The following is a 16,180-nucleotide window of genomic DNA, read 5'->3' on the forward strand; positions in this document are numbered from 1 at the left end:
CTTCCTTCCTTCCTTCCTTCCTTCCTTCCTTCCTTCCTTCCTTCCTTCCTTCCTTTCTTTCTTTTTTTCTTTCTTTCTCTCTCTCTCTCTCCTTCCTTCCTTCCTTCCTTCTTTCTTTTTGACAAGAGAAAAACAGGTTTATTTTGCCACCAGTACATTAGCACACTAACAAGTATAGGACTTAATATTCCAAAGGAATATACCCATGCTAGTGGGAGTCATTTACATTTAAATGTATATACCTATGTATCCATACCTCAGTCAAGATACAGAACATTTCCATCACCCTAGAAAGTTCTTTCCTTGCCTTTTTTTTTTCTCAATTTTTTTTTTGTTGTTGTTGTTGTTGTTCTGCGACAGGGTCTCACTCTGTCACCCAGGCTGGAGTGCAGTGGCGTGATCTTGGCTCACTGCTGCACCCTCGACCTTCTGGCCTCAAGTGATCTTCCAGTGCTCAAGTGATCATCCCAGTTCTCCCCCCAAGGAGCTGGGACTATAGGCATGTGCCACCATGGCTGGCTAATTTTTTGTATTTTTTTTGTACAGACTGGATTTTACCATGCACAGGCTGGTCTCAAACTCCTGAACTCAAGCGATCTGCCTGCCTCGGCATCCCAAAGTACTGGGATTACAGGCCTAAGCCACCATGCCCAGCTCCTCCTTGCCTTTTCCAGTTAATCTTCTTCCCTCTAGAACAGCAACCACTGTCCTGATTATCTATCCCCATATAATCATATTAATTTTAATTTTTTAAATTATGAATTTCATCACTGCCATGCTGGTCATAACACTGCTATAAATCAATAGAAGCTGTTAATGTATTTTCATTGTTCAAATTTCATCTACTTCTCTGGATCCCAGATTAATTGATTTTTTTAAAGGTTACATCTGCTTGTTAATCTGCAGGTCTAGCTCATAGCCTCTTTGACAAATAGAAGGTATACTAACACAAATGTCATACATGATTAGGTAATATAAGTAACCTGGTCTTTCAGAATACTATTGAATGATATTAAGCTACTTAAAAATTAATTCCTAGAATCCCAACCCTTATATTTCCATGGCGAGTAACATGCATTATCTCAGGGGAGAGTGGCATTTTCAGTTTAGAGATGAGAAAATGATTCAACAACTAACTGACTTATATAAAATTCCCCTTACCATAATCAGTGGTGCCAGTACTAGATTTTTATTATTTTGCTCATTCCACTATCCTAAGCTGCATGTACGCAAGGAAAGAGGCAACTTGTATTCCAGAAATTCAAATTCCTTATCTCTTCTCTGAAAATTCATAGGTTACCCATTCTTTCCAGCGTCAGCATAGTGTTGAGCACTGTGAAACCCTGTGATATTGCAGTGTCCGGAGCCTTCTTGCTTCTCACTCCAGCTAAACAAGAAAACACCAAATTGTCAGATTTGGATGGCTTTACTTCATTGTACTTCTCTTTGAAGTCTCTTGGGTTCATCTGTAGAACTTCACCTACCTCATCCAATGGTATATTGATAGACCTCGGGATTTTTCCATACTCCAGAATTTCCCATGTCTCTCTAACATCAATTAATGTAATATTTTTAGAATTCAATAGGTTTTTTAAGTTCCTTATAAGTGATGTCTTTATAAATAGCAGTATAAAAATTGTGGCAATTTCCATTTATTAACCTCAGACCGCAGAGTGCAACCTCCAGAGTCCAGAGGACAGCCCTGTGCATGGTCCCAAGCAGCAGCCAGGACACCACCATGCCCTGCTAATTTTTTATATTTTTGGTAGAGATGGGGTTTCACCATGTTGGCCAGGCTGGCCTTGAACTCCTGACCTCAGGTGATCTGCCTGCCTCGGCCTCCCAAAGTGCTGGTATTACAGGCATGAGCCATCACGTCCTGCTGAGATTCTTAAGGATAGATTTGTAATGCAAAGTGTGGTGTTCGTTTCCAAGTGAAGTCACTAATCTCAGATGGCACAACATAAGTAAGAGTTGCTTTATTAATGCAAGACCTCCTCTTAAGACCTCATCTTAGGACTTTGTGTAATGCAAATAATTTATCACAGATGTTTTTTTTCTAATTTTAATTTTGAAAATAAGTTATAATTATGATATCTGCAGAATATATTTGGAAGAATAGCAGTACATAAAGAGGCACAATTATAAAATTAGTGAAAATACAATATGAAAAGGTAATTCTAATTTTCCATAAAAGGAGATCTAAAATCTTTTTTGAAATACTTTCTAATCAGTTTCCATCCTATGCTAGTTTTGAACTCGCATAGCTATGAGACTGATTGATCTTTCTAAAACCCCAAACTGATCTGTCTCTCTTCAACTGAAAATAATTTAATGCTTGCCTATTGTTTTCAGAATAAGGTTCAACCTCCTTAACATGTTCATAAGGCCCTCCCTGTCCATGGGGATCCAGTTGGTGAGTCATTCACTTGCTCCCCAGAAGTTCATTGAGAATTTCTTGTCACATATGCATCAACAAAACAATATAGAATGAAACCAAAGCTTCTCCTCCCAGGTTCCCTGTCTCCACTTAGTAAGTGGATACTAAGACCAAAACCTAGAAATCAATCTGAATTGCCCCTTTGTCCTCTCCCTTCTCCCTACCCTAACAGTCCTATCTAAATATTTCTTGAACCCACCCTTTCTCCTCCCTTTCCCTAGACCCAGCTACTTGATGAGAGTCTGCGTTTCAGCCAGTCATCTCCTAAACTGCAATCTGATCATGCATTTCCCTATTTGTTCCCTATCTAGCCCTCTTTGCAGATGTAGTCTGACCTTTTTAACTTGCTTTCCAAGACCATCATTTATTTAGTGAGTACTGTTTGCCAGGCACTTGTTCTAGGCACTGAGAATTAGGCAGTGATCAAGACTAACAAAAGCTTCTGGCCTCAGAATCTTACATTTTATTTGGGGTGGTGTGGTCTTGGGGCTGGATAATAACCAAGAAAGCAAATACAGAAGGTAATTAGAGATTATGATAAGGGCCTTGAAAGGAGTAGCCAGCCACTGACCTGTGTGCATTTGCATGTATGTGTGTGAGGGCACTTTAAACAGAGTGGCCAGAGAAGGCCTTTCAGAAGGACAAGGTGGGGTTTGTTCTCTGACGTTTGCCCTGTGACCCCTCACGTCCCTCAGCCTCCACCCTGGCTGTCCTCTCCTCACACTGCCCTCAACCAGACTGGACCTTCAGTGCTTGTGTTCACCTCTCTCCCTTCTCTCCTGTCTTCCTGTCTGCTCCATCACTCAGGTCCTTCCAGAAGCCATTGCCTGAAACCCCCTGACTCCACACCTCCCTTGATTAGGCCCTGTGCTTTCGTTGTGTGTTTCTCAATTAATAAGCAACTGTAATAACTTGATTAGCAGTCTCTCATGCTCACCATTGAATCCTCAGTACTAAATAAGATGCTTGGTATCACTTGTGGACAGAATAACCCATGCATAGGATCAGCCACTTCAATCTGCCCCTTTCCAAGTGAAGTCACTAATCTCACTTTATAGATTAGGGATAGAGAGAGACACTTTATAGTTGGATTGCTCCCTCCCTCATATCGCAGGTGACCCCGGAGGTACTTCTGATGGACCAACTTTCTAATATCACTTGGGTGCACACTCTTCTTTCCAAATGGCTTTCTTCTCTGGTAGGCTACAGGCCTCTTTGTTTTATTGATTCTGCATCTTCAACTCCTGGCAATACCTGGCACATAGTGGGCACTCTATAAATAGTAAGCCAAACAACAAAAGCACAAAACCAAAATAAAACAAAAAACCAGAGAGATGTAGTTTGGAAGAAGGAATGGGAATCACTTCTAAGGAGGATATAATGAATAAAATAATCACCCTCCTGGGAGAAATTGCAGAGCAAACTAAATGTTTTATATATTTTACTAGTGGAAGACTCTGGCTCCCACTTAGCCATTTCATCATTTCTTTAAGCACGCAAAACCAGGAGGTTATCTGATTATTGCTCAACTTTGTTTCGCTAATGCTGAAATCACACTTTTTCTTCGCTGAAGGTAGGGATCACGTTTCTTTTTCCAGGGGCCAATTTCACTCATGTTTCTATTTGCTCTTTATTATTATTTTGAGACACTTATTAGGGGCTGCAAAAGATAGGATCTACTTAGAGGTATGTGAGGACATGAACCGGCTTCAGGCTGTCAAACCAGGTTTTAACCTAGTTCCTTGCTTTTCTCCAGAGGCAATGGAAATTTCTGGCCACCAGCTGGGACTAGGATTGATTTAGTGCCAGGGAGGTGAAACGTGGGAAAATATAGGGATATTGTTTATTAATGTTACTTAGTCATTCTCAGTGGTAGCTTTTATAATTTAGAAAACATTTCCTGGTTTTGAAAACTTAACAATACAGCCTCTGAGTCTGTCAGAAATTGAGGTGGGGGCATTCAGTAATGGGGAGGCCTGGAGGATATACTCAGCTAGCCAGTGGGTATGTAACTGCCATCTGTCAACTTTAATGACCTAGCTCTACATTCTAGTTCTATTAAGTTTAATTATTAATGCATATTTTAATGAGAGAAAAGGGTGCTTATGCATATTTGGGAGAGTCTGTAGGGATCATATTCATCTCTGTATTAACTTCCTGTCTTCATAAAAACACTGGATTGATAGTGGGGAAAGCTTGGTTTGTGTCCTAGCTCTGTTTCTAACCAACTGATGACTTTATGCAAGTCCCTAAGCTTTTCTAAGTCTGAGTTTACTCAACTATAGAGTAAGGGGTCTACTAGGTCAGTATAGTTTGGTTCAATAAATGCTTGTTTACTGCTTGCCTGTTTTAGGTCAGTTTCCTTAGTGAGAAAGCCTGAGTGAGGGATTGTGGTGCTAGTGAATCACTGAATGATTTTTTCCCAGTAGAGAATGTAAGGAAGTGAGGGAAGCAGGATAAGGCAGGAGAAGATGCCAAGCGAAGATGTGGTTTCAGCTGATGTAACCTCAGCCTGATCCCAGAAGGGAATCTGGAATATGAATGGCAATGCAGAGTTCTACATATTTTATAGCTCAGTTCCAATCAATCTTTGGCTGTGGATTGCTTTCCAGGGTAGGGGATGTGATTTCACTGGAGTTTTTGGATAAAAAAAAACTTCAGTTCAGCAACTGAAGGATGGGTGCACCAGCCTGTTAAAAGGGATCGAAATGGGACACCAACAGAAACTATGACACTACCTGTGTGCCAGGCACTGTGCTAGGTACTGAAGAGATGAGATATAAAAGGTATGGTCCCTGATCTTAGAAAACTTACAGAATAGTGCAGGAGATAGATGCATAAATAAGAAATTTCAATGCAACTTGGCAGGTTCTAGGATAAAGACATGCACAGAGGAGCAAAGAGGGGAGTAGATATTGCAGGCTAGATTCCCCAAAAATTTGCTTGGAGCTTGACTACTCTGACGATTAATTCCTGGGTCTGAGTCTCAGCTTATTTGCCCTCCTGCTGTAGGAGATGAGAAGGACTTTGCTGAAAGGAAGGTCTTCTGGCTTTCATACTTAGTTTGTAATTGTCAACTAATCTTTCCCAGCTTTTCCTTATCTTTTCCAAAGCCTCATTCAAGCTTGGCAATAGGTACCCAATTCCATTGTCTTCATACTTACTCTGTATTTGCCTTGTTTTTAATACCTCAGTATTTCAGAGCCAGGCCTAATGTATTCCTTTCTGCTCTTACACCAAGACAGCTCACCACCAGTGAAGTCTGCAGTCATTGCCAGGGCTCTCTGTGGTTCACCTACCACCAGTGACAGCGTCGTAATTACCATTTGAGTAGTGGTGGTCCAGCTCCAAATCTTATCTTAGCATCTGCTTTTTCAGACCACTTCCAGTACCAGTTGTCACAAGTTGGGCTTCTGGGGAGGCAGAATCTGAAATGGAACTTAGCAAGCAGGAGGTTTATTAGAGAAAGCTTGTAGGATCAACTCCTGTGGAAGGGAAAGCAGCATTCTGGGGTAGATGGAGGAGCTGAATTGCAATTTCATCTCAGTTTAAGCCTCAGCTACCTCTCTTGAGAGTTGTGAAGAGGGAATGACTGTTCAGAGCTTTCCAGAGTTGGGGTGAGAGAACACTGAGCTTTTTATAACCCATGTCAGATCTCTGGGTCACCCCAGGAAGCAGATATGGCCTTGGGAAAGGCAACTTTCTTCACCAGGATCAGTCCCTGAAAAGAGATAATAATATAAAGTGGAATAGTCATTGCCTAATACATTTACTGACATACTTCTTTTGTTATTTTTCCCTTTGCATCTTTTTATGGTGAAAGCTATGTGGAGTTCAACATCATAGAACTTTCCTCTGAGCTATCTCTTCAATTAAAATTTCATACCAGCAAACCACAGGGTCTACTTTTTCTTGCAGCTCGAACAAATGACTATTGTATAATATAACTTAAATCAGGAACCTTACGGGTATGATTTTAAATCTTTAAAATACATATAAGCATAGAATTACTGGAAAGAAAAGCAATGAGAGAGAAAGAGAACAAAATAGCTACATATATTGATTGCTGTTATTTCACTAGAATAAAATGATGGGCCATTTGTATAGGTTGGGATCTTCTCCAGTTTTACTAGCAAGTCTTAAATATTTCAACTTTAAAATTTTCTGAGTTTAGTATGTAATCTATAAGCATGGGAAGAGTTTTCACGCCCAAATTTCTCTCTTCTTTTTCTTTTGTGAAAGGCCCCATTTTCTCAATAAAACAGTATGAAATGAAAAGTGAGATGGGATTGATTAATTATGATTCTTTTTCAGGTGAGAGTAAATTTGGGTACAAGTGAACAAATGCTCCTTTCTGAGCAGAGATTTCATATGGATGACTTTATTTGGCATTTCGTGGAACTGCGCTATGTTAAGCATAATATTTCCTTTGTTATTGACAAACGTTATGAGACAACTGGCCAAATGGCAGCTGGTGGGATGCGTTATTTGAGTTTTCAACATGGAATCTACGTAGGAGGCCACAGGGCACTCGATGTACCTTATCTGGATGGAAAGCTCCCCAATTTTCGAGGATGTGTGAAAGATGTGGTATTTAACCAGAGGGAGATCCTTACATCCCTTAGATCTTACCCTGGTTTTAAGAAGGTTTATGAGGTGTCACTAGGATGCAATGATGAGTTTTTTTGCAGGGGAGGATGAAGCCATCAATTTCTTTAGCTCCAGATTCTCTGTCACTTTTCCAGAATGGAGAGTGCAAGGACAAGGGCTATTGGAATTTACTTTGCAAACTGTAACTCAGCAAGCCTTGCTTTCATTTCAGTTGGGTAAGGAAGGAGATTTTCTTGCTTTGGAAATAGATGAACGTCTATTGAAGCCTTATGTAGAAAGGCTTAAAGTAAAACTTCAGCTTTCTTCTTTTAGTTTTGTCAGTGACAACAAGAGGCATGTTATTCAATTCAAATTCACAGGGGAGTATCTGGACCTACCAGTAGATGAAAAAAAGGTAAGGAAGTCACTGCCTTTGCAAAGCAAACCATTTGTATCTGAAGGAGACCTTTTTGTGGGAGGTCTTGATAACCAAATGTGGGAAGAAGTAAAGAGGTTAGAACTTGTCTCTGTGCCTGGGAAATTTGCTCGAGGAACCTCTTTCAAAGGGTGCTTAAGAAGCTTGGAAGCCAATTCAGAAAAGAGAGCATTAAGGGATGCCCTTGTTTTCAAAGGTATTTCTGCTGGTGTAAAACTGAGAGTGTTGACAACACAAATCCTTCCATAACAGCGATAGAAAATCTGCTTCAGTCAGAAGTTTTCCTTTCCACTGTCGTCCGTGAGGTCATCAAGCCTTTTCTTCAAGATGAGAGCAGCGATTTCTTGGTTTTGAGTAACTTGGGGGTCCAAGAAGGTGGACCTTACTGGAACAAAGGCACATGAAGCTGCATGTGAAATTTAAGGATTTGAGTATCCATCATTCTCAAATACTATTTAAAATACAGGAAAGGCCTATACATGGGTTCCTTCCATTAGATGTGCCACCTGAGCAAGAAATGGAGATGGCTTTTACCATGTTAGACTTATGGCAAGGAAAAGTTTGGTATGTCCACGAAGGTTCAGAAGAACCTATGGATTATTTTACATTTTTGGTTTCTTCCAATAGCAAGAAAGAAATGCCATTATATCTGCAAGAACGTGCTCCACATATGTTTAACATTATTGTCATTCCAGTCAACGATCCCCCGTACCTTAAGGTACCAGAAGGAAACTTGCTTTTTCTATTTGAGAACTCTAAGAAACAACTGACCCTAAGTATGACAGACATGTCAGACTCTGACACAGATTCTTTGAGTCTTAGTATTTCAGTTCTTGGCAACTTCAATTCAGGTGCTGGGTTTTTAGAAAATGCAAATGATCCCGGGAAAGCCATTAATCATTTTACACATGAAGATTTAAGAGATGGCAACATTTTTTATGTGCACAGGGGTCATCAAAACTCTCAGATTGTTCTGAGAGCAAGTGATGAAGAGCTGGTTAGTAATAGAGCAGTGTTGCGAATCATGGCTGTTCCTTGGGACTTTGCAGTGGCCAATAGAATTGGTGTGGTCATAGAACAGGGTGGCACTCCTCTGATTACACGGAGTAACTTGTCAGTGGAGGTTAATGGTGAATGGCATGAGACGGAGACCTGCTCTGACATCACTCAGTATGGCCAGATCCAGCGGCGAGGGTCAACTGGGAAATTGAGACAAGTTAGTTCCTTTTCTCGGCGTTCTGTTGATCAGAGTCAGGTCCGGTACTGTAGTACATTCAAAGAATTGCAGCTAGAAAATGTTACATATCACTTTAAATTTAAAGTTAACATAGAAGGAAAAGTTGATGAAAAGCTGATATTTCCAGTTACAGCACAATGGCTAAAGTTTATCCTTCTGAAAAATGTTCCTCTAGAGATCAGTCAACTAAACAAGCACATATTGAATTCTGATCATTTGCAGGCTGCAACAGAGGGTGTGGAAGTAGCTGAGAGGGAACTACTTTTTAAGTTACTTATCCCATCTAAGAAAGGAAAATTGCTACTTGGCAATAACGTTCTAAAAACAAACTCAATCTTCAGCCAAAAAAATATTACAGACTTTAAGATAAGTTGCGAACCTCAGGAAAAGCCAAGGGAAGACTCACAGGATACTTTTAGGTTTTTCGTTGTTGCAAAATAGATAGAATCAAAAGATTATACTTTCAGAATCAGCTTTAAAGCAGATAAGACATACATTATTTTAACAGATTATTTTTAAAAGAAGGAGAAGGGAAATTAATTTAAAAATCAGAACTGTTTGTTCAAATTTTGGGCAATCAGATCTTCCAATATAAAATCTCCAAAGGCCCTCAACATGCGAAGCTGAAACTGCTTAGCTTGTCTGATTCTCTGGAAATAAATAACAATATCACTATGTTCACAAATCAAGACAAAGTGAGTGAACAGCTGATGTATGTTCAAGATGACTCTGAAACTGAAGGTGATGAGTAGTTCTTTGTTGTGGCCTCCACCAAAGGACCAGGGGAACAGTCAGGGATCTTGGCTCAGAGCATTCATCTACGGAAATAAAAGTCACCGTTTCTATTTGGTTAAAGAATGATGAGAAACCAGTATGCATGAGAGATAAAGTCTTTCATGTTGTGCGGAATGACCAGCACTTATTGACCCTGGCAGATCTCTGTTGCCATGACCCTGACTTAGATTTTGATGATGGGCAGTTGCTGTACACCCGGCGGGGCATCCCAAATGGGGATTTGGTGTGAGCCAGCGACCCCACTCATAAACTCTACCAGTTCAGGCAAGAGGACCTGTGGGAAGGGCACGTGCTTTTCGGGCATCAGGATGCAGACTCGGCCCGCTTTGTGCTGTTTGTGACAGATGGTGTCCACTACACATCGTCTGTTCCTGAGGTCAGTGTGTCAGACCCTTATGTCCAGATAGCCAACAACACGGGGCTGTTCATACAGAGAAGAAAAGATGGCAGCCTCACAGCGGCCAACCTAAGTATCACCACAAACCAAGATGTCAGAACAGACCACAAGATTGAATTCTACATTGTGCAGGCCCCAAAGCACGGCAGGATCCTGGTCAATCATTCTGTTTCCCACTCACTTTCTCAGGATGACTTGATGACGTGTGATCGATAGGTACGATGGTAGTGGCAACTTTGATGTATTCAACCTGACAGTGAAAGTTAAAGCCACATGCTTAGAGGTGGGAGTGGGAGTCTGTGTTCAAGTGTGTGGAAGGTCACCCACATCACACACAGGTTCTGCACATCAAGACTCTTGTAGTTGAAGAAAGAAAAGCAGTAAAACTGAATACCGGAAGGCTCCAGGTAGGTAATTATCCTATCCATAACACCAAGAATTCTCATTCTCACGGGCACTAATAATCTGCTTCTGAAAGCTATTTTTGTGATGATTTCTCCCCTGGTATTAGGAGTGAATTTTTAAAAATATAGATGCTGTTGAGAAGAAAACTTGGAAGGTTTCATGATTTTGATGCTATCAATTTTCCTACAGTTGGAAATGGAATGTAAGCAATGCTCAGGTTATTTTAAAGCTGGGCTCACGTGTGCATACGTGTGCATGTATACGTTTAGTACAGTAAAAACTTGGACTAAGGAAGAGAGGTATATATTATGGTAAATTAAGAGATCTTTTATTCATTATTCATAGCAACACTGCCAATACTTCATTTGATTTGAGTTATATTTATGATGTGCTGAAGCACAGTATAAAAACTTGGAGTAATTTAACAAATGTAAGAAACATTCCTAAGATAGCTGCAAACACTATGTTACATAGTTTTTTAGTTCTGAATGTGGCTTTGTTTAGTATCCTCAAAATGATGGTTAAAACTAGCCTAGACCAGTGGAATGTCAGAGGTGAGACCAAAAGTCACCTGGTTTCCTGGGGCTCCTACTGGAAACTTCCAGCAGGCACAACCATGCTGATCAGAGTTAGGAAGGGGTGTACTTCTTTTGGGTAATGCTGTATAGGATGTGGGATGTGTAAGCTGTGATTTATAACAACTGGCCACAAATGCAGGCTCTTCTGAATCTACCCTCAGGACTGCAAACAAGTTTACTTTTTTGCTAGATGCAGCCAATAAAATTAATTAAAAATGAATTCAAATCAGAATGGGTTAAACAGTGAGTTTTGAATAAGAGTTTGAATAGTGAGTTTTGAGTAAGAACTAGCTTTTTTGTTCTTTTTCAAAAGCTTATACTTAAGTTTCACCACAAGGGGGCATATACAGCCCAATGACTACACATCAGTTATAATCAGATTTGAGATGGAGTTTGCTGAATAAAAAAAAAGTATTGAAAATGCTGAGCGAGTTAAAATGGGGGATGAAAACTTTCCTCTCAAGGTCTTACAAGTTTACTGACCCAACTGCTGCTTCTTCTACCTTCTTTCACCTCAACCTTCGAGTCCTGGGGTTTTTGCTGCTGTGAATGACACTTGGTTGATACATTAGTAGCTACTCAAGTGTTGCTGACCATTACTTTTTTTGTGACCAGGGCTGATATTAAAAATATTGGCATGGGCACCAAAATAGACTCAGGTTTAAACTGTGTATCAACCCTAAGTACAACTTAAGCCAATTGTGGACGTTAATATAAGACAATGTGGTTATCAACAGTCTTGACTTTTACATTTATTAGTATTTTTTTTTGTGTGTGTGTCTAGATATTGTGTGTGTGAACTCAAGGCTGGGCATGAAGATAATATTCCTTCAGAGGCAGTGTTCATAGTCGAAACTCCACCAATGCATCGATACCTCCAAAAATTTATACCAGAAGAAGGCAGCTTGGGTGCAGATGAAAAGTCCCCTTTGACTTTTACACAACCGGATGTGGAGGATGGCAATATCCTTTATGTGCAGACAACCCCCAACCAAGAACAGGACTGTTTTTCCCTGAATGTGATGAATGGTTTCCAAGTTGTGAGCAGAGTCGAAATCTTGGTCGATATCACGCCTAAGTGGATTCTTCTGCAGGTGCAGAATTTCACAGTTCAAGAAGGTGGCTCCAGAGCACTTCTAGAAGACTACCTCAAAATTCCAAGCAAATATTTTGAGGGACTTGACTGTGAATTTGTTCTGCTTGAACCACCAAAATACAGTGATGTCAAAAGTTCTAATTTTCCAAGAGGAAAGCTAATGAAATTTATCAGGAGACAGGTAATAACTCTCAGTTTATGTAATTGGGAATGTTGGGTAGGAGAAAAAATGGCTATTTATTATTTAGATTCATGGGAATGATGGGACCTTGCAGGGTGTCTAGTCGACCTCCCAACAGATGCTAGAAGCCCGTCCACAGTATCCCTATAGAGAAGTCATTCAGCCAGTGCTTAAACATCTTCAGTGATGGGGAACTTACTATTTGCTGAGATGAGCCCTTCCAATGTAAACACGCTCCAACTTTTAGATAGTTATTTAGGCTGAGCTGAAATCTGCCATTTAAAAACTTTTTCTCCTAGGTCCTGGCTCTAGTACCCCAGATTTATTCTGTACCAGAGGTACGTCTGGTACAAAATAAAACATTCACCTCCTAGATTCATTCATAGTATGATTCTCTTAGAATGATACTATTCTGGTACAGAATAAATCATACACATCCTTTCATGAAAGCTTTTTAAGTATTTGAAAGAAAAGGTTATCAGATTTCCTTGAATTTTATCTTTTTGAGGTTAAACATCCCTAGCTTTCTAGCTTTTGCTTCTATGCCATGGGTTTCCTGCACTATCCTGGTTGCCCAGTTCTAGATGAGTGCCACGTTGTCACTGTCCCTCTCAGCAATGTCGGGGTAATGCCCAGGTATTTAACACAAGTATGCTTTAATCATTGGTGGATTTTTTTTATTCATTCATTTTCTCACTCAACCAACAGATGCTTACATGGTACATTTTCCATATCACACCCTATGATGAACATAAGCTCTGGATAGTTAAAATGGTCCAGTCCCTGCAATCAGGGATCTGGGCACAATTGCCAACTTGGCATCCAATCAGCATAAAATAACCAAGGACAACTGCAGGCTGCTGTCATGTTTCTTTGCTTTGGGTTAGAATGGTCTTATTGTCAGACTGTACTTTCTTATCATGAATAAAAGAATGATTTCCATTACTTTCTTTTTAAATGCTGAAAAGTAACTTGCAGGTCCCCATCATTTCCTTTATAAGACCCTAGGAATATACACTCTCCAAGTTGGAAAACATTAACAACCACCTACCATTTTAGAGTGTCTTTGTCTAGTCAGCTAAGAACACATGTTTGATGCTTCATTTTGCTTCTAAGAATTTCAACGCATCCATTGATTTGAATCAATTTACTAAACTTCCTGTTCGAGTTACTGTGTGCAGTTACCATGGTCAGTGAAACATATTCCTCACCCTCAAGAAATACTGCTGAGCAATCAAGGGCACCAGGTTTAATATAAGGTGCACTTTTCTTGCCTCTCACATTGCATTTTCACAGTGGTGCGGTGGGAATAAAGATGCTAACTGAAGCGCATAGGGGAACCTTCACAGAGGAAATACTGTTTCAGCTAGACTTTGAGGAGAGAGTGAAAGAGCAGGGAGATAATAGAGGAGGAAACAAAGAAAAGCAGGGCAAGCAAAGGGAACAGCATGGCCAACGGCATTCTAGGTGGATGGGGAGTTGTCCAGGAGGTGGAGGAGTGGCAGAGTGCACTTGGAGCTAGTCTGTGGAGGAGTCCTCCCCTTTGACCACAGGAGATGTAACCTGAATTACACGTCAAGGAGGCCAGACTTAACCAGGGGACTTGGGGAGCCCTGGGGAGAAGCAGAGAATACTGAGGGTTGGAAAAGACCTTAGACATCAGTGCTTCTCAGCGGGGGTCCTAGGGAGGGTGACACTTTAGTGACCTCATGCAGGTGGGGCCCCAGGGAAGGTGATGCTTTAGTGACCTTGTGCAGGTGTCTTTCAGTCATGGCTTCTCCCTCAAAGGCTGGACAAACCCATCTAAGACCATTTCAAACCTGCTCCGCTGTGAGTTGAATGGAATACTTCTCTAAAAGTAGTTTGTAAATTGTAGTCCTATCTTCTGAGCACTAAATTTTGGTCCGATCCTGGTCAATTCAATGATTAATTGTGCTTCATAAGAGGCATGTATTTAAGAATGACTGGTTGAAATGTATGTGTCGAGATGCAGGTGTTCCCTATGCATCTGCTGTGACAACATGCTGTTTATGTTATCATGTAGCCTTGTTCACAGAGGAGAGTCAAAGTCACGGGTCCCTGCTTTTGAGGTGACCCCTTCACATTGTCTCTGCCTAGATGACTCCTGGGGTCACCAAGTTTTGAGACACAGTCATTTCACTTACAGTGACTCTAACCTCTAAAAACTAGTGGCTGCAGCCTTTAGTGACTGGGAGAGGGAGATTCCCTGGCCATTCTTGCCCTTCATTCATTCAGCAAATAGTTTTTGAATATCTGTTTTGTGTCAGGGATGCCAGTTCTAGGTACTGGGGATAAATTGGTGAACTAACCAGATGATAATCCCAGCCCACAGGGAGCATTTTTCCTGATGAGGGAAAGAGAGAGGCAGGAAGAAACAATACATAAAATAAATACATGAAATAAATGGTATGTTGAATGATTTATGCTATGGAGAAAAATAAAGCAGGAAAGGGAGCTAGGAAGTGCTGGCACCTTTACTGAAGTGTGTGTGTGTATTGACATTCAGTTTCTAATAGAGTGGTGAAGGAAGGCACTGTTGAGAAAGCAGCATCTGAGCAGACCCCGGAGGAGGTGATGGATAGGTAAGCTAAGTGTATATGCGAAAAACATTCAGGCAGAACAAGAGCCAGAGCAACAGCTTTGCATGAGGAGCACACCTGGTGTGTCCAAGGAGCAGCAAGTCACCCAGTGTGGCTGGCGCTGCAGGCATTGTGGGGAGCACAGCAGGTGAGCCAGCAGATCAGGTGTGGGAGGGCCCGAGGCTTCACCTTTGACCCGGAGTAAGGAGTGAGAGGGGAGCACTGGGGGATGAGAAGATGTGAGCAGAGGAGCATCAAGTATGTCCCCGAACAGAGTTGGTGACAGGGGACCAAATACTTTTGAATCTGTCAAGATTTTCCATTAGTTTGTTTTATCCTTTAATTTCAGGCCAGCGGATATTGTTCTGGTTTTAGAAGTCTAGGGAAAGACAAATCCCCAACATACCCTCTCTTTGCCTTCAGATTAATATTATTAAATGGCATGTCATTTTGGGAAGTGCCACTCCATTAAGGAAATGATGTATTTTTCCAGGAGAAATACTCTGAACATGACTGGTATTCAAAGGTTACATTCTTATAGTGCATTAAAACTTCTCCTACGTTCTGCTCAGAGCCATCTTCCATGTTTGTTTTCGAATAGCTTAAGACAGCATGTTCCAGGAGCACACTCACAGGCCATGATCTGGAATTCCTCTGCCCACAGAACTCCAAAGAAATTCTCATAGCACCTGTGTATGAGTGGACACAACTTTCTCTTGAGACCCTTCATGAACTTTTCAACTCGTGTCCGAAACACCTCTGAAAGATCAAAAGACTTTGCTCAGAGGAAGTACGCCACAGGAATGGGCGAAGTTGAACTGTTAAAAATTTTGGCTGTATTTTATCAAAATAAACACAATCCCACATACTTTTTCAGAAGTTCTGCTACTCTTGGGGTTTGGAAGTTCTCTGCTGTATCTTTGGGTCACAGACTCACTGCAGCTAAGTTCCGTTTTAGTTTTATAATCCTCTTGGTCTCTGATTTTGATTCTGTGCTCTTCAATATTTCCATCCGAGTTTTAAATACATGAAAGGCATTTTGATCAAAGTTGTGGTTATGACAAATCCAAGAGGAATAACTAATTCTCTGGAGGATGATTTCAGAGCAAACATTAAAAGGATGAAATCTGACCAGTCTGGGCAATGTGGTGAAACCTCCTCTTTACCAAAAATACAAAAAATTCCCTGGGCATGGTAGTGCGTGCCTGTCTTCCCAACTGCTTGGGAGGCTGAGGTGGGAGGAGCGCTTGAGCCCAGGAGGTGAAGGTTGCAGTGACCTGAGATCATGCCACTGCACTCCAGCCTGGGTGACAGAGTAAGACCCCATCTCAAAAAAAAAAAAAAAAGATAAAATATAACAGAAGTAAAAGTAAATGTTTGCATTTGGATTATTATAGAGAGGGAAATCTGTGTTGTTAGAGTAAC

General features: G+C 40.9%; 1 protein-coding gene across 1 annotated transcript in view; it reads right to left on the reverse strand.

Annotated features, from left to right (window-relative positions):
• The window catches only part of LOC105553462 (thiosulfate sulfurtransferase/rhodanese-like domain-containing protein 3), a 5,625-nt gene extending 3,901 nt beyond the window's left edge, over positions 1–1,724 (reverse strand). The window contains 2 exon segments of the mRNA XM_011999539.1: positions 1,301–1,595; positions 1,597–1,724. Coding sequence (XP_011854929.1) covers positions 1,301–1,595; positions 1,597–1,710 — 409 coding nt within the window. The 5' untranslated portion in view covers positions 1,711–1,724.
• Between the last annotated feature and the right edge of the window lie 14,456 nt (positions 1,725–16,180).

Source organism: Mandrillus leucophaeus, unplaced genomic scaffold, assembly GCF_000951045.1.
Source record: "Mandrillus leucophaeus isolate KB7577 unplaced genomic scaffold, Mleu.le_1.0 Scaffold597, whole genome shotgun sequence".
NCBI classification, from domain to species: domain Eukaryota; kingdom Metazoa; phylum Chordata; class Mammalia; order Primates; family Cercopithecidae; genus Mandrillus; species Mandrillus leucophaeus.